General features: G+C 47.3%; 1 protein-coding gene across 2 annotated transcripts; it reads right to left on the minus strand.

Moving 5' to 3' along the window:
- Window positions 1-358: 358 nt before the first annotated feature.
- On the minus strand, window positions 359-16357 carry PLD4 (phospholipase D family member 4). Of its 2 annotated transcripts, none has more exons than XM_061998236.1 (11): window positions 16251-16357; window positions 13341-13432; window positions 10889-11079; window positions 10076-10259; window positions 8792-8912; window positions 7910-8037; window positions 7539-7739; window positions 6653-6792; window positions 3948-4113; window positions 3106-3202; window positions 359-990 (listed from the first exon to the last, which is right to left on the minus strand). In XM_061998236.1, the coding sequence occupies exons 2-11, from the start codon at window positions 13377-13379 to the stop codon at window positions 782-784; spliced, it is 1476 nt and encodes a 491-aa protein (XP_061854220.1). In that variant the 5' UTR covers window positions 13380-13432; window positions 16251-16357; the 3' UTR covers window positions 359-781. The 2 variants fall into 2 exon arrangements, with proteins under 2 accessions (XP_061854220.1, XP_061854219.1); XM_061998235.1 differs by having other exon boundaries at window positions 8792-8942.
- Between the last annotated feature and the right edge of the window lie 2530 nt (window positions 16358-18887).

An 18887-nucleotide genomic window follows, 5' to 3' on the forward strand; every position in this document is an offset into this window, starting at 1 on the left:
CTCAGACTCAACCCTGGGCAGTGCCAGGACAGCCCTAAAAGAGCAGGGAGGCTCTCCAAGCACTGCCCACAATGCAGGCAGGATGCTTTTGCCTCACCAGCACCCATGCAGCAGCTTTGCCCTACTCTCCCCATTCTATTTGTTGAATGAGCCAAACACACAGCCATCCAAATGCTCAAGGGGTCAGGGCAAGTTGAGCTGCAAACTGTACCTAAGACTTAAATCCCAGGCATTTACATCTGGCCATGAGCCTCAAATCCAAAATATAGCTATTTCCCCATACCTCTACTTCCTAAATGCTTTAAAGACTGCCCTTGCTGTTGTAGGTGATTACCCACGTGGTTCAAGGTGGCCAGGAGTTTATTAAAACATACTAAACACATGTAAGTAAACTCTGTTAATGGAATACGAAGGTTGAAATACACAGCTTCCTGAGAGAAATATCACAGCAATGATGATCTGCATCTCTGATGTATTAAGATCTGGTTGTGTCTTCCATCCTTGCTTTAATATCAGACAGCTTGTCACACAACACTGTGCATTTCATTAACTCTGGGATGAGGTAATCACACACACACAAAAAAGGAAATGTCACACACTGACTGGTGGTTTTCCAAACAGAGTCAGCTATGAGAAATTCCCACATCATCAAATACTGTGGACAGCAGGAGGAAGCGATTTCTCTGACAGACAAAGAGATGGAAGCTCCTTGTTTTGCACCGGGAGTGAGACTCAAATATCATTTTGTTGTTCCTATTTCAAAGGTGTATTGCAACTCACTTCAGAATCTGCTTTTCCAGTTACAGTCTTTCTGTCCCTCCACATCTTCCAGATTCACTGCGTATCTGGAATTCCAGTCACGCTCAAAGAGGTGTTTTAGTTGCTCCTGGATGGGTTGTTGCCTTCTTTGCAGGTTGGTTGAATTCTGTTTGATAATTAGTCCCACGCCGGCTGTGTTAGTGAAGTAATCTTCTGACCAGTTGGAAGTCCCTGTGCAATGGAGAAGTAACTCATCAGACAACATTCAGACAACACTGGGCAGAGAGGAACCTCATGAGGTTCAACATGGATAAGTGCAGAGTCCTGCATCTGGGGAGGAACAACCCCATGCACCAGGACAGGCTGGGGGTCAAACTGCTGGGGAGCAGCTCTGCAGAGAGAGACCTGGGAGTCCTGCTTGATAATAAACTGACCATGAGCCAGCAATGTGACCTGGTGGCCAAGGTGGCCAATGGCATCTTGGGGGCATCAAGAAGAGTGTGGGCAGCAGGCCAAGGGAAGTTCTGCTCCCTCTCTACTCTGCCCTGCTGAGGCCTCATCTGGAGTCCTGTGTCGAGTTCTGGGCTCCTCAGCTCAAGAGGGACAGGGAAGTGCTGGAGAGAGGCCAGTGCAGGGCCACCAAGATGATCAGGGGACTGGAGCATCTTCCTTATGAGGAAAGGCTGTGGGACCTGGGGCTGTTTAGTCTGGAGAAGAGGAGACTGAGGGGAGATCTCATTAATAATTACAAATATCTAAATGTCTATTAAAAGGTTGGAGCAGCACTTTTTTCTGTTGTACCTAGCAACAGGACAAGGGGTGATGGGAAGAAGCTGGAACACAAAAAGTTCCATTTAAACATAAGGAAAAACTATTTCACTGTGAGGTGAGGGAGCCCTGGCACAGGCTGCCCAGGGAGGGTGTGGAGGCTCCTGCTCTGGAGGTCTTCAAGACCCACCTGTGTGACCTGATCTAGATGAGACCTGCTTTGGCACAGGGGCTGGACTGGATGATCTCTAAAGGTCCCTTCCAACCCCTACCATTCTATGATTCATTTCCCAGTGTTCTCTTTCATCTCCATATTTAAGTCCACATCCCCTGGCTTTACCAATTTGCTGCACAACTGCAAATCTCATTAGAACTAGTGAAACACCAAAATCCAGATCACTTCCCTCTTATTCCAGACCTCAAGTTTTGAAGAGTCAATATTAACTACAAACTTGAAGCTTCACAACCTTCTGATTCCTTACAGGCTGTGACAGAGATGCAGGGATCTGCTCATTAGAAAGATGGGAATAGGCTGCAACATTTGGGTATCAAGAGGGGTAAGAGGCAGTGTTTGATATGGGTTTCTGTCTTTGAAGGAAAAAATAAAGAAGCAGTTTAATGGACTTAATTGCCTTTACTTGTTAATGGAAAACAAGAGGAGAAACTGGAACCCTTGATCAATAGATCCTGAGGAGCTGTTCAGAGCTCAATATGCAATGCCCACTTTTAAACCAGGCAAAGCAGGGAATCCAGCTGTAGACTGGCTAGGGCTCCCTCCAAAGCTGCCCCAGTTCAGAAAATCAAACTCTGTGGAAAAAATACACATTTTATCACTTGGCACTTGTCCTGGTGTTCACCTGAGCCAGGAAAACCTGTCAATTCCAGGTAATGCTTAGGCATGAAAACTATCTGCGTGTCTGTCTCAAAAAGACAACTCAGTAAGAAGCAAAGCAGCTGGAGCTGCAAGTCCTCAGCTCTTTGGGAGATCAGGTTATCTGCTAGCTTGCCTTGCTTGGAGAATGAGCTGACTGAAGTGACAGAGCCCTTTCACGTTCCCCTTTTTGCGACATCCTAATGAAAGTGACAAATAAACACCACCCTGGCTTTCAGGACTGGAGAAAGCAGTACTGTCAACTGCTGCTCATTTCCTCTCCTACACTTCTGTTCAGCAAACAGCATGTGGAATTAATTCCTCCCAGCAATTGCTTTTTATTAAAGCACAATGCTGTTGTACACTGGAGCATCAGCTGCCATTGCATCACTCTGAGCACTCAGTCTGTGAGATTCCTACTGTGCTTGTCACAGGCTGCGCCCTCAGACCTGCCGTGCTCTGTTCCTAATGGCTCCCAATTAGATGAAATCACCTCTCACTGAACTTGGCCTACATTATTGTCTCCTCTTCACACTTTTACTTCTTTACCCAGGGCAGACATTCTGATAGAGCCATATCCTTTGATATATTTATCTGCTTTACGTGGCAAAACGAGGTCTTTTTTCAACACTGCAGCCCATCCTGTCTCAGCTTCAGTCCTATAGATCTGAAGACACCCTAAGTGTTTGGAACAATGGAATACATACCAATATAGGCTACTTTATCAGTGACCATGTACTTGTTGTGATTCACTCTCCCATGAGGAATATTTGTGTGGTTCAGAACTGGAACGATGAAGAGTTTCTGGAGGGAAATTAAAAACACAAATAGAAATGCCAGAGTGAGGAACATGCTGAATAATAGGACAATGCAGATTTTCTATGTTTTCAAAGAACAGAACAGTACAGAAAGAACAGGGGGGAGTATTCCACACACTGTTATTAAATGCAGCATAAAAGACATCTCACTCTTTTCCAAGAAAACTAACAAATAGTACTTGCACTACACATAAAATTGGGTAAGCAATTGAGATCAGATAAGGATAATGTTTGCTTCACAATGTTCCATTAGTGGCACAGCTATTATCATCACAGGGCAGACAATTAAATGCAGTTTTAGGCAGCTGTTTAATAGATCTGCATTTACCACTGATGGCTGCTCTTATTTTGAGCTAGAATGGGCTGCTCACAGGCACGAGAGGTACTGCTCACAATGTTAATGCCTAACTTTTTGTGTTAGCTCTTACTAAAAACCTACATTTCTCTTCCTAAAAGATGTTTCTCCTTCCTTCTGTGATACCTCTCTGTCATGGTAACTGCAGCACGTTGGGAGCTCACACACCATCCCCACTGCACTTGATGTATTTCATCCTAGTGTCTGTGGCCTGTGTATAACAGTGTCCAAAAATGGGCTCATTTGTACAGGCAGCCAGCAGAGCTCTTGATTGTAAAAAAAATGATAGTAGGTAGACCCTTTTAAGGCAGTTTAGAGTCAGAATTCAGTGTGGTCCAGATCCCCAAGCTGCAAAATCAAAGGGGTTTTAACATACCACGTCAACACTGATGTGGGCAAGCGGGTTGTTGAGGGCACGCAGGGACCTCAGATAGAAGAGCATGGCAGGGTCAGAGTGAGTCCAGCAGCTGACCAGAAGCCGGATTTGGACTCTGTAGTTGAAAGCTGCACGTCTCAGAGCATTGTCAATGGCTGGCCAGTATCTAGAGAAAAGCAAGTGGGTGGGAAAAGGGATGTTTTTGAAGCACTTGGGTAGGAAGTTGTGACAATCAACTGAGAACACAAGTGATGCCGTGTAGAGATGGGATCTCTGATGGCCAGTAATTGTGCCTTCACTGGAGGTATATATAAATAAGGTTTCTGCCTTCTACTCAGTTTTTTTCACAGTGTGTTTCAAGACCTCCAGTCTCTGCCAAATTGGGTTGAAACTGATGAGAAAGTTTGAAGCTTAGCAAAGGGCATGCAGACAGATACACACACAGCATGGTGCCATCACCCTCATTTCCTCAGGGACCTGAAAATAGCAGTGGCAATGCTGATCATACAGCATGAAGAAGGACAGTGCAGAGCCCAGAGGAAAGCCTAAGAACCATTTTGCAGAACATGGCCAATTCAGGATGTGATTGTTCTACAGTGATCACAGAGTCACAGAACCTTAAGGGCTGGAAGATCCTAGTGTTCACAGTGGTTCTGTGCTATCAGACAGGCTCCATCCCTCCTTGCCCTCTTTACCATGCCCTGTGCCCCTGAGCCGTGGTGTCCTGAACACAGGGCTGCTCCTTTTCCTGACACTTGTGTTGGCAGTAGCTTGGGTGAAAGTTTTTAACATCCTTCACCCAACTACACAACAATGCACATCCCAGGAGTAGTAACTCCAAAGGCCCGTGTGGCATCCTCACTCTGTAGATCCTAACAAGCACTGCACAGAGAAGACAAACATCTTCAGCAGGGGTCGGAGCACTGATGCAGAGAGAGGTCCAGCACTCCCTCACAGTCCCATGAGCAATGATGGATTCATTTGCCTAACTTATTCCTTTGGCTCTTATGTACAGAGGCCTCAGTTTCCTAACGCTCTCTTGCACACCATCCTATCACAAGCAACAGCCCAGCCACGTGCTTGCAGGCTCAGCCTGGCTTGTGGATCCTGGAAAAACAACTCAGAACAACCTGCTATTTAGAAATGCTATTTTTTGAACAGTTTCCATGTTTCAAATAGATCAGTTTTTAGTTGATTAACACTCAGGCATTAAGATAGCAGCTTTGTTCCCCCTGCCTCAGCTGCTGGAGAAGCCTAACCTGAACTAATCAGCCTCAATTCATTGCACTACAGCTGGTTGCTGTGGAGATAGCCTGAGGCCTCAGGGCCATTTCTCTGAGCCTTTCAAACTCTTGTTTGCATCTGATCAGGCCCTAGATGTCACAAATGGTGGATTAAGGTTTCAGATGAAGAATGAAGAGTATTATCCCACTCAGTTCTAAGGGGGAAAAGAGACTTTCTGTGAACCTATTCTTAGCTGAAAGCAGGAGACGAGAAGCTTAGAGATTCAACTTTTCAACATAGACATTGAAAATCCTCTGAGCTGTTTGATTGGTAACAAATATCTTCCAAGTGGGTGACAGTCTTTGAGGTTTTGTTTCAGGGACAGTGGTGTTATCTGTGTTTATCTATTATCCTACACTCTTCCTGCTAACACACACATGCCCAGATGAACAACAGAGGCTTTACATATTCATGCCACTAGATGTGATGGCACCTGGTATAATTACGGCTAAAAGGCAACCTACAGCTGCCCCTGTTCCTCACAAGCCACGTTGTACAGAACTCTTTGACTTGAACTTCTTTCTCAGTCATTATTTAGACTGTTGGAAAACTCAGAAATGTTATAAGGGGATAACAGAGCACTTGGTTGCACGTAAACAGCCTAATTCAAGAGTATCTAAGAGGATTTGGAGTCTTAGCCCTTGTCCCATGACCGACTAACTTTCTGTGTGTTACTCAGATTTGAGTTGATGTGCAGAGTCAGCATAAGGCTGTGACCTTGGGCAGCCTGCTGGGACCATGGCAGTGACCTTGGGCAGCCCACTGGGACTATGGCAATGGTCCACCAGACACAATCCCTCACTCCAGATCATCACTACCACCTTGAGAGCTGCTGGTGCATGCACCCAGCACGTGTCAGTAACTTGGATGCTCTTTTGATGGAATCATTAAAAGAGGACAATGAAAGCCCAAAAGTTTCTCTTAGGGGTTGTTTCAGCTACCATTGTAGAGGTCAGCAAGGACAGCTAAGAATCGGCCTCTGAACTATGGGTCAGGTACATCAAACAGCAGAGGCAGAAGTCAAGAGTTTTCAGAGGCAAAGGACAGAAAGAGAAATAGGAGTAGGATAGGAGACCAAAGCAATATTTCCTCTGAAAAGCCTGATGTCAGATACTTTTCTGCTGTTCCCATTCCTCTCTCTGTTCATAAAGCTGCTCTGCTGTATTTTGAAGAGAGCTGTACCTGACTGTCCCTAGTCTGGCACTTCACTTTTTCCTGCTGTGTGGAGAGCACAGGAGCCTGTTTTAAAACACAAGCCAAGGGCACGGACAGCGTTGGATCCCACCCCTTGTGTAGCATCAGTATTTACACGAGGCAGTGGTGAACACAGAGCAAAGCCTCAGTTCCCTGCACTCTGAGTATTTTCATTGCAGAAATGGGAGGGCAGTACATTACTGGTTGACTCAGGATTACAATGATACCTTTCTGGATGAACAAAACGGCTGGTAGGGAAATACTCCATAACAGAAACATAGACAAACTTCTGTGCCTCACCGATTATCCTGGTGATGGCAAACAGGTCACGAGTGCGACCTTCTGGGCAAAACACTGGGGGAGAAGCCTGAAAAGAAGAAAACACACAGTGTCAGGGATTTCATTTGTATTCAGATCTGTTTGGGTTTCACTACAATAGCATGAAGCTTTTGAGGTGGACAACTATTGTTCTTCATGCCTCACATGTCCTGATGGGTCAGGCACTTATTGACATATTGAGCCCACAAATGATGAAAAGGGTACTGTGCTCCATCCTTGCCAGACTACCTGATAGCCCAGACTACAGAATCCCAGAATGGTAGGGGTTGGAAGGGAGCTTTAGAGCTCATCCAGTCCAGCCCCCCTGCAGAAGCAGGGTCACCTAGATCAGGTCACACAGGAACGTGTCCATGTGGGTTTTGAAGATCTTCAGAGAAGGAGCCTCCACACCCTCCCTGGGCAGCCTGTGCCAGGGCTCCCTCACCTCACACTGAAAGAGTTTTTCCTTGTGTTTAAATGGATCTTCTTGTGTTCCAGCTTCATCCCATCACCCCTTGTCCTCTCACTGGATACAACAGAAAAAAAGTGCTGCCCCAACCTCCTGACACCCACCATTAAGATATTTGTAACTATTAATGAAATCCCCCTTCAGTCTCCTCTTCTCCAGGCTAAACAGCCCCAGTTCGACTCTTTTTCCTTGAGTAGTTGCAGAAAAACAACCCGTTGAATTGCCCAACTGGAACGTAAGTAACCTAGGAGGGCTGAAAGGAAACTTTTCTGGCCAGTGCTTAAACACAGTTGACAGTCTGTCTTGCTATTTTAAAACATACTTACAGAAAAATAGGCTTTTGTCAGGATCCCGTTAAATTCTACAGCCAGAGGCTGATGCATGTTAATGTGGGTGGAATAATTAAGAGGCCAAGGGAATGGGATGGTGGCATTAGCGTGTCCAACATCCCAGTAAGTACTAAATGTTTTCCACAGGTCTTTGGCCAAGGAGCTGCAGTTGTATATCACAGCACCAAACTCTTTCACCTGCAAAGAGAGCAAGCTAAGTCATAGCCTCAGAAAGAACCACCTTCCCCTCCAGGACTTTCTTCGCTATTTCTCCCACTCGATATTTTACATCATTATCATTTATCTCTGTTATGTGCTAGAACACGATTTTCCCACCAGAGTTCTGAATATGCAGCAGCAGAGCTTACCTGAGATAAAGATCTCCAGTCCATATTTGCACTGCCAACATATATGTGCTTCATGTCTACAATCCAGAATTTGCTATGCAACACTCCTCCTGCCAAGCGTCCAAAATCAATCTTCTTTACGTGAGCCCCTGAAGAAAAGTGGGGAGGGGGGAAAAAGAGTTTAGATACAGAATGGAAGTGGTAATCTATATTGGTGTCCTGACAGCCCAAGCATGTCTGCATACCTGATACTTACAGACAGTAATCACAGAATGGTAGGGGTTGGAAGGGATCTTTAGAGATCATCCAGTCCAACCCCCCTGCCAAAGCAGGTCCCACCTAGATCAGGTCATACAGGAATGTGTCCAGGCTGGTTTGAAGACCTCCAGAGCAGGAGCCTCCACACCCTCCCTGGGCAGCCTGGGCCAGGGCTCCCTCACTCAAACACTGAAAGAGTTTTTCCTTATGTTTAAATGGAACTGTTTGTGTTCCAGCTTCATCCCCTTGTCCTCTCACTGGGTACCATCGAAAAAAGTGCTGTTCCAACATCCACCATTTAGATATTTGTAACTATTAATGAGCTCCCCCCTCAGTCTCCTCTTTCCAGACTAAACAGCCCCAGGTCTCACAGCCTTTCCTCATAAGGAAGATGCTCCAGTATTCACAACCACTCACTCCTGGGAGCACAGTAACTTGTAAAAAGCCACACAAAATGTGAACTTTCAGAGAACTCCTTAAGAGCACGACGACACAGACAGAAACCATGAACTAGTGAGCACAGAGTGCTTGTCCTGTGAACCCATGTCCTGGGAACCCACGTCAGCACCATGCCAGAACAGGCCTTGGAGACCAGCTCCTCTCAGATGCCTTTGTGCACGTGCATCACTGAAGGGAGATGATTACCTTTTTCCTCCAAGAGCTCCAGGTCAGTTGAGTTTGTAGCCAAGGTTGGCACACTTGTGGCAACATACACAGACACATTCTCTGCGAGTAACCTCTCAAACCTCTTCAGAATATCTTCACCCTGCGTGGCACAGTTTGTTGGTTTTTGTATCTGGTTATACAACATTTAGTAAGATAAATGTAAGCATAGTGTTACAAATGAATGCTTCCTTTGAAGAACCTCAACCAAGGAAGGTCAGAAAAGTCACCTGTTTCAGGAGGGATTCAAGTACCAACAAGAAAGGGAACAAAGATTCTGATCCAACATAGCAATCAAAATGTCTTTTCTGTCATTTCATGCTGTTAGATTATTGTCAAGCATGGGCACAGGCTGCCCAGGGAGCTGATGGAGTCACCATCCCTGGAGGTATTCAAAAGGTGTGTAGATGAGGTGCTGAGGGACCTCAGGTGCTTAGTGGAGGATTTGTCAGCGTTAGGTTAGTCATTGATCTTGGTAACCCTAACAGACTTTTTCAATCTAAATGATTCTGTAGATATAAGGTTTAAAAATATGACCAGAAACACCCCAGTTCCAAAGGTGAATACCCCAGTGAAGATCAGCTGCTGGATGCTGATGTTCCACAGATGTGGCTGCATCCTTTCTCCCTGAGGATGAAAGTAACAGAGACTGTCCTACACTGAGCTGAGATGGGGCTCAACCTTACACCTGTCACTTCTATTTCCACTCATGTAGGGGCAATGAGTCATTTGACAACACTAGAAGCACCTGGGAAGGAAGACAAGGGGAGCAGTGCAGGGTACCCAGGAGGACAGCCTTGCAAAGGAGAACCTATGTCCAAAGGCATGGTTCAGGGACACCTTCAACATGGGAGAATGCAGATGCTCTGTCTGTACAGGTCTCTCAGAGGAGGAGCAGCCTCTGAAGCAGTTAGAAGTCTGTCAGAGTTTGCTTCCTGGCCCTTTGAGCTAGCCAGTGAGGACTGGCACGTTCACTTGTGTCTGTGGGACCCTGCAGGCTCTTCAGCCATGCCCCTGGCTGCCCCTGCCACAAACTGTCTCTCTGCAGGGTAAGCAAGCGTGGTTTTAAAGGTAACTCAAACACAGCATAGAAATATGCAGAGACAGAGCTCAGGTGGGGTCTGGCTTGATCAGAGGAGGAAAGTTGGTGCTCTGGTTTGCAAGAAGAGTCAAGCAATGGCTCTGGGAGACAAAGTAAATCTGCCACTTGTCACATGTACGTGAGACATACAACCACAGATGTGCTTGCCATTGGTTTTCTCCTACCTGCTTGGAAGATGAATCATTGACATTGATATCCTTCCCAGTCAGGGACCAATAGTAAGAAGCCACATGAATCTTTTCCTGGGCTAGATCAAGGAGTCTCATCCAGGCTTGGTACAAGGGTTTGGCTGCAGTGCTATTTATCTCAAAAGGTAAGTCATAAGGAACATTTTCCACAAGTTCAAAGCTGCAATGGAAAGTGTATAGTGTGAAGCAAGGGACTGTGACCCAAGCAGAAAACCAAGCACCCATCAGGCCATTTTGGACAATAACCTCAGAAGAAAACGAGCTGAGAGCTCCCTCTATCCCTACTTTTTGTAGCCAAGCATTCATCATACATTGTCCTCCCAAATCCAGCAGAATGGCTTCTCAGTAGCTGTTCTGAGCTGTTTATTTTACCATCCTAAGGACAAGGAGAAAATTAACCCCCTAGGGGTGGATGTTGCTTTGGTGCTCTCTGCCGGGACAAACATCCTCTGCCCCATCCAGAAGGTGAGCTCAGCAGGTGCTGCTTTACACACTGGTCACTCTGCTGCCTCCCACCACTGCCACAAAGGGAGAGTGGCTGGAGAAGCAACAGAGCTGTGCCCAACACACCAGCACAGGACCAGCAGTGGAGCTGTGTCACTGTCCCTCAGAACAGGCAGCTACAAATGACCCCATGCCTAAACAACACCCCTCCTCTTCCCAAAGTAGCGGTACCATATCACTTCTGAATCAATGGAAGAGGAACCAAAGCCATGCTGAAGTTGCCAGCATTGCCACTCCTTCTCCACCTGGTGATTACTTCTCCACGAGCCATCAGGTCCCACTCACCTGCAGGACTCATTGGATCTGTTGGTGTCCTCCTCACTCGTGGTTCCTGGGAGATCTCCGTAGAGCCCTTCTTCTTCCTCCAACCCTTCATAAATGCTGACAACTGCTTCTTCTCTCTTAGGATCAACTACCACGAAGTAAACAGCCACCAGGACAAAACCAAGTATCAGAATAACTCCTATGATTTGAAACTAGAACAGAATCCAAACAGGACAAGAATGAAGTGATCACCAAGTCACTGCTACACCAGCTAACAGATACCTGCCTGTCTCAGGTGAGGAAATCACAGCCATTGAACACCAGCCCTGCTTTCAGCTGCTGGCAGACAGAATTCTTGGATATACCACCAGGTTTTGGATATACCATTCTAGTTTTAATGTTTCCCATGCCAATATATCAAAAGCCTGGGGATTTCCCCCAAAACATTATGATGAGCTTGACATCAGTTATTTTAGCAGAAGACAAACAAGAGCTCAACGAAATTACAACCAAAATCAAGGCAAGGAAATCCATAACACAAGGTTAGCCATGGGATTAAAAGCCCAGCACTGCCATAAAGGGGAAGTTCATGAAGTCAGGGGAGAGAGAACATGGTCTGGAAATGTGAGCAGCAGAAGGATGATTTGTGGTTTCTGAACATGTTCTGGTTTTGTCATCTCACTGAAACCTCACTCCAGTGAAACTATAAAAGCCCCATTTATCTGTAGGGTGAGTGAATGGTATTTCCTTTTTGGTCTAGTGTGGTGACTTTGCTTCATTTCCCCTTTTTCTGTACTTCTTTGTCCCCTGAATGTAGATGGAAAAAACCCCAATAGCCTGGTATGTCCAGATCTGGAGCCCAGCCACTCACATGCTGTAACATACAGCAACAGGCTCTACATATTGCCCTACATTAAGGAGGAAAAGGCAGTCCCCACTGCAGATTCACTCCCCCAGTAGCTATGTCTGGCTCCTTACAGCAATTCTTGTGAGCTGGGATCATCCACCACCCTGTGATGGTCAATATACACTAGAGAGTTGAGCTTTGGAACCTCTAGGCAGCAGAACCAAGTCTGGGTGTGTGGTTGTGAGGCTGTAGCTATAAATGTGGGTTCCCAAAAGGGGACATATGAAAACTGCACAGAAACTAGTGGCCTCTGAAAGTATCTGTTTCAGTTTCAATGTGGGTCCAGTTTCTTACTTTTCATTTTCCTCTGGTTTTCTCCAGACCTGCAGACATCTCTGAGGCAAGAGATCTACCTGGAAGTCACATCTTGGCTGTCACCATGCTGTACACTGTGATGTCCAGATGCTCTAGGCAGGCTGAATGAGTAAAGGCTGTGCTAATGCTGGAAGCAAGGCTATTTGTTTAGGTCTCCTGGCAGGATTAGGCTGCATGTTGCTCCCTCTCAGCAAGGTTTGATCAGTCTTCTGGATACTAAACTGGGGGGAGTGGCTGACGCCCCAGAAGGCTGTGCTGCTGTTCAACCAGACCTGCACAGGCTGGAGGGATGGGCTGGGAGAAATCTAATGGAATTCCACAAGGGCAAGTGTAGAGTCTCACATCTGGGAAAGAATCACCCTTTGTACCAGCACAGGCTGGGGAATGAACTCTCAGAGAGCAGTGTAGGGGAAAGGGACCCAGGGATGCTGGTGGGCAGCAGGATGAGCATGAGCCAACAATGTGCCCTCATGGCCAAGAAGGCCAATGGCAGCCTGGAGTGAATTAGAAGGGCTGTGGGCAGTAGGTTGAAAGAGGTTCTGCTCCCCCTCTACTCTGCCCTAGTGAGACCACATCTGGAATAGTGTGTCCAGTTCTGGGCCCCTCAGTTCCAGAAGGACAGGGAGCTGCTGGAGAGAGTTCAGCACAGGGTCACACAGATGATGGAGTGGAGCATCTCCCTGCTGATGAGGGAGCTGGGGCTCTTCAGCTTGGAGAAGAGAAGACTGAGGGGTGAACTCATTAATGTTTACAAATACATAAGGGATGGGTGTCAGGAGGATGGAGTCAGGCTGTTCTCAGTGATGGCCAATGACAGGACAAGGGGCAATGGGGACAAGCTGGAACAGAAGAGGTTCCAAAGAAATACAAGAAAGAATTTGTTCCCTGTTGAGGTGAGGGAGCACTGGCAGGGGCTGCCCAGATGGGCTGTGGAGTCTCCTTCTCTGGAGACATTCCAACCCACCTGGATGAGTCCCTGTGTGCCCTGCTCTAGGTGGTGTTGCTCTGGCAGGGGGGTTGCACTGAGTGAGCTTTTGAGGTCCCTTCCAGCTCTTGAGATTCTGTGACTGTGTGGATAAAGCAGAGAAGGCTTTGCCACTCTCTTGTTTACAGATGGGATTGAAACCTACATGAATCTCTAAAACAGGCAATAAAATCCTTCTTTTATTTCCTCCTTTCTGTTATTTCTTTCCAGAAATGTCAGTGTAACCCCAGCACTGTTCAGCCAACGTGATGTGTCCCAGTAATTACCTCTTTGTAGCCTTTGGGATTGTTCTTGCTTAGTTTCATGTTGGAGGACTTATTAAACACTGGAGATGTTCATGAAGCTTTTTTGCCCCAATCTGAAAAACAGAAATGTAGGCAAGGGGAAAAATGAAGCTTTATGGCAACATTTGTGTGTAAGCAGTTACAGACTAATACAGGTTCCTGCCATTACTTTATGCAGTGTTCTGGTATCTAAGTAGAGGTCTGCTCAACATCTTCACTGTATTATGGGTCTTGAGTGACAGGAACAGACTCCAAAATAAGAGGGGGACACAAGTCCCTGCTGGTTTTCCCTGGCGCTGTCAGCACACAAAAACCACTGCCATTACTAATGTGGAAACAACTGCATTGCTGCCTCTTCAACTTGTCCTCTAACACCCACTCTGTCCTGTTGCAGGCTAACACATTTGCCAACAAGCAATAATTAAGCACAGAAGCCATGGGTGACAGACAGACATGGGTGACAGTGTAAAGCAGCAGTGTCACCCTGTGTCTGACTCTGTTAGGCTCCCTCTGGCTTCCTAGGCTCCTGAGTGTTCTTCAGTGCCAGTGCCTCTTCTAGAAGGGCCTCTGTTAAGGGAACAGGAGCCAGGACAAAATATAAACTCCTCCCCTGTTGCAACCATGACCCTAGGAATAAAAGTTAGCTTACTTTCCCTCCTCAGACAGTGCAGCTCCAATCGTGTGTTATCACCAGCTAACACCAGAGCAAACACCAAACAGTGCCAAACCTCAAAGCAGAGGGTAGGGCAGGGGTAGCTGGCCACTTGCCTATTTTGCCTGCCCAGAAGGTCCAACCAAGAACTTGTCACACCCCCACTGAGTCATGAATCATCCCTGAACCCACAGAGGTGGATTTACCCCATCTTTTTTGCAGCAAGCAGCACATCCTGCAGGATGGCAGATCTCCAGCAGTGCTACCAGGTGATATCACCACCTGCCCAGTGCCCAGGCTACAGCCTCCTGCCCTGGAGCCACTGGGCCTTTGCAGCCTGGAGGATGAACAAGCTGCAGTGCTATCAGGCACACAGTTGCTGTGTGGGTGGTCACACTTGTACGAGTTTCAGGTCAGAAGGATCCTGCCAGGCTCATCCCATCCATCATTGCTGTGTGTCCAAGCTGGGTGTGCTGGTAGAGTCTGCCCTCCCACACCAGTAAAGCAGCATGGACTGCATCCAACTCTTGCCCATCCACAGATGCTGGGACCACGTGGAACAGGCAGGAGCTGGACACAGCACAGAGCCCTGCCCACAAGAACTAGTGAGGCTGAACCAAAGAAGTGGAGGATGTCTTGGGAGACGAGGGAAGTGGGTCTGAAACAGTGACTTGGGGAATGTGGAGAGAGATGGGAGAGGACCCGAGGAAAAAGAGCAGGCAAAGGGAAATGAGAAAGGTGGAGAGGGAAGAAAAGGTCTGAACAGTCATGCTTAAAAGCATGCTAGGGCTGCAGAGAGGAAAGCTCAGTTTCCATTCCAGGGTCTGCTTCTTGTTGTTACCAGCTGCAATCACTTCAGCAGAGCTCACTTCCCAAGGCAGTTGTACTCACGCTTCCTTTGCTGCCACAGCTTCAGGCACAAGCTTTTACACTAGAAATAGCCACAAGTGCCAGCAGGAAAACACTCATTCTCCAAGCTCTGGAGAAACTGAGCTGCTGCCAGCAGTGAAGGGCAGTTGGCTGTTCCCTGGTGAGTGTCAGGTCCCTGTGCCCCTCAAGTCTCAGTCCATGCTTCAAGCACAGTACAAAGGTGTGGTGTCTGACCCCAAAGAGCTTACAACCCAAGCAGAGAAGGAAGATAAACCACACCACACAAAGCTGTGTGACAGCAACACGTGTCGTTGCTCTGCCTTGAGAGAAAGTGGTCAAACACCAGCCCAGAAAGCAGTGGGAACAAAAGGAGGAGAGAAGCAGCAGCTAAGGAGTTTGGTAGGAAACTGAGGCAAAGGGATTTTAAAAGAGAAGGAAAAAGGCAACTGAAAAACAACAACAGCAGCCCTTCAGCCTGGGCCAGGAGAGCCTGGGGAGGCTGAAGGTCACACTCCACAGCTCTGGCTGTAGCTGTCCCAGCCAGGTGGGCTGCCCAGGAACACCCAGCCCCCCTGTCCTGAGAGCTGTCATCTTGTCCCTCTGGCCCCTAGAACTAAAGTGCTGCCCATGATACATCCAGTGACCCCAGCAGCCCCACTGTTGGGACCTGCAGCTGTAGGTGCACTTGGAGCCCTGTGATGGCTTCAGAAGGACAGAACTTGCCACAAACAGCTCGTTTCACTTCTCTTTTCCAGCAACAGTAACAAAATGGCTTCCAAAAGTGGCATTTCTCTGAAAATCTGAGAGCAAACAGATCTCCCATGTGCCACAGTACAGTCCCCTACCACTTGATTCAAACAAAGTCCTTCTGGATACCTGTGGCTGGTGATGGATTCGGTCCCCAGCTGCCACACAGAGGTCAAGAGAACACACACAGTTTAATTTTCCAGAAAGAAAATATCACAGACTCAACTAGAATAGCTGGTCAGTAATTAACTGGCTCCCTCTAAGCTTTCAGGGCTTCACTGGCTGCCAATTTCAGTGACTAAGCCTCATGCAAGAGCAATAAATACGAGCACTGTTTAGTGCTGCTTCACAGACAGGAACACAAGCTGATACCACAATGTGCTGAGTACACACAGCAGACTGTTTGTACCACTAGGCTGCTTTCTCCCTTCTCCCAAGTTAACTTTAGGTACTTCTTTCCTCCATCAGCATCGAACCATTCCATGTTTTGGGTTTCAAACACAAGGATGAGACTTTTAGGCTTACAAAATCCTCCCTGGGAGCTGCCTGAAACTCCTCAGATGAGCAAGCTGGAGTCACCTCTCTACCATCACCCCCCCCCAGCACTCTCCAGATGTACTCACCGTCCTGGAAGACCTCTCCCTGTGTAGATGTCCTACAGCAGGAACTGCAGGCTGATGTTCTCTCCAACTGTATTTACAAGAGGCAGAGCACACACTTTTCAGCAGATTTCTTTTGGGCTCGTCTGCTTTTTAACTCCTCCTGCTGCTGCAGATTACTTCCCCTTCAGAGCTCAGTTTCACATCACACACTGTCATCCTGGCCAGATCAGAGCCTGGGTCAGCTCTAGAAGGCACTGTCTGAAAGGACTGCTCAGCCTTGGTGTGGTTTGCATCCCAGACATGTCACTATTCTCACTGCTTCATTCTTAACCCACCAGAAGCTTCATTTTAAACCGAGGAACAAACCCTCCAGAACTACTTCTCTACCCAATTCCTTTGCAAGCAATCTGCCCAATCACCCCTTGACAAACCTAAGGGAGCACACTAGCTTCTTTAGCATACTACAGCTCTTGTCTTAGGCAAATGGTGTTTGGAAGTTGCAGTGACCTTGCTGGGGGAGAAGGTTACGGGACATGTTGAGTTTGAGGCAGCTTCTACCAAGTGATGTTGTCTTCTGCAAAAATCTGAAGGGTGTGGGTGAGTTGACACAAGGCAGGTTGGAAATGCTGCTCCCAATGCTTCTCCAGGCAGTCCCTCTCTCCTGCTGAAGCAAAGGATGCAGCTCCTGAGGTCAGTACCTGAGGAAGGCTGATGTAAGGGGGAAACAAGGGAGACACAACTGAGGACTAACAAGGACCACGAGGCTTTATCATACCTTGTGTTAAGCTGCTGAAGGTGGAAAAGCCAAGAGTAGCCAGCAGATAGATCAAGTGTTGCAGGCCTTTGTCTGGGAAGCTGAAGGTATCATGAGTCCTTTGCGTCCCTTGGGACCAAAACACAAGCAGCAACACAAAGCAAGCCAAGAGGGAGAGAAAAGATGGTGAAGCAGACTGTCTTCCAGACCAGCCAGCTCTCTCCTGAATGTACTGCTGTACACCACCACCTGTCACTGGGGCCACCCCATATGTGTTAAAGCAGGGCTTGACAACAAGGCAAAGGCTAGTGCCATCCCTGCAGCCAGGTTACCAGAAAGCTGAAGGCACAATCCTCCTTGACCGAGGCTTCATCTGCACTCAGGGAAGAGGCAACTCCAGCGAGCACCTTTGGTGCTAAAGGCCCAAACTGCCTCAGGAAAGGGTCCCTGCCCTTCCACTGGCTTCAGAGGCTGCTCTGAGCTCAGAGGCCATTCATCCAGAGGAAATATTTCAGCCCAGCACCGTCTGAGTTCGACTCAGCATGTCATACGTGTCAGCGAGCTCATCAACGAGCCACCTCACTCTGCTGCGGTGCAGCACTGAAATCCTGGCACCAGCCATGACCTTCTAAACCACAAAAGCTCCCCATGACTTCACAGAGTTCAGGATTGTACCCCACAAAGAGCAGCACAGTTGGGTGAAGCTCTGCACTTCTTTATTGCTCCAGTATCATCAGTTGCATTCAAACTGAGAGAGGCTGGGTTACATCAGGGGGAAGAGCAGCTTCCAGAAATAGGATGTGCATTGCTCTTCCTCCTCAGCAGCTCTCCAACCATTTACAGCACTGATTAATCTCACCCTCCTCCTTCCCTCCAGCTTGCAAAAGCCTCATTGCTTATCTGATCTCACACACTAGCCCGACATGCATTATGCATTTCTGATCTCACTCACAGGATTGTAGCTTTAAGGGTTTAAGGATGGAAGCAGTTTTGTGGGGACAATATGATTTACTTGACCAACTCATAAAGAAAAAAAAATGATGGGCAAGCTTCAGAGCAAACAAGCATCATTTTTTATTCCTCCTCCTCCTATTTCTCAGCCAAAGTTCCTTCTACTACTTGCTCTGGTTGAGTTGCCACCATCTCACACACAGAGTAAATACATCTCTGGCTGCTGGCACTCTGTGGTTAATGCACTCCCTCTAAAACACACTCTTGGACTGCAGCCTGTTAGAAGGGTGCTCTGACAGACACACAGAAAGATCTTTTCACGCCTACGTGGGAGGTTTGCTAAGAAGAAACTGCCAGTTTCACACGTTCTCATCTCCCAGAGCTAATAATAGACAAAACCACCACCACCACTGCAGAGATACTACACAACACCACTTTGCATGTGAGCAGGATGGAGCTGTGAGCAGGAACAGACACGGCCCTTCCACTTGGAAAGCAAAATGCTTCATTTACATTTCATGCCAGAAGATCCCATACTCAAATGAGTGGAGGGGTGGGGGAAGAAGTCATTTCAGGTCAAGCACTGGGAAATGATTCAGCTGACAAGCATAGAGAAAAATCTCAAAGTCTAAATAAAAGGGTAATTAATTTGTTTGGAAATAGTTTCAATGTTTTATTCATTCTCATAGAATCACAGCATGGTGGGGGTTGGAAGGGACCTCTAGAGATCATACAGTTCAACCCCTCTGCCAAAGCAGCTCCCACCTAGATCAGGTCACACAGGAACATGCCCAGGTGGGTTTTGAAGTTGTCCAGAGAAGCCTCCACACCCTCCCTGTGTAGCCAGGGCCAGGGCTCCCTCACCTCAACACTCAAACAGTTCTTTATGTGTAAATGGAACTTTTTGTGTTCCAGCTTCACCCCATCACCCCTGTCCTGTCACAGAAAAAAAT

The sequence above is a fragment of the Colius striatus genome, chromosome 6 (genome assembly GCF_028858725.1).
Source record: "Colius striatus isolate bColStr4 chromosome 6, bColStr4.1.hap1, whole genome shotgun sequence".
In the NCBI taxonomy this organism is placed as follows: Eukaryota; Metazoa; Chordata; class Aves; order Coliiformes; family Coliidae; genus Colius; species Colius striatus.

What these genes read in the sequence shown, in the direction of transcription:
- PLD4 (XM_061998235.1), bottom strand. Translation starts at nt 13,379, where the DNA reads ATGAAACTAAGCAAGAACAATCCCAAAGGCTACAAAGAG. An exon ending in ATGATTCATCTTCCAAGCAG is followed by an intron (nt 8,943 to 10,075) that starts GTAGGAGAAAAC and finishes TTGTATAACCAG; the next exon opens with ATACAAAAACCAACAAACTG. An exon ending in TGATAAAGTAGCCTATATTG is followed by an intron (nt 991 to 3,105) that starts GTATGTATTCCA and finishes TCCATTGCACAG; the next exon opens with GGACTTCCAACTGGTCAGAA.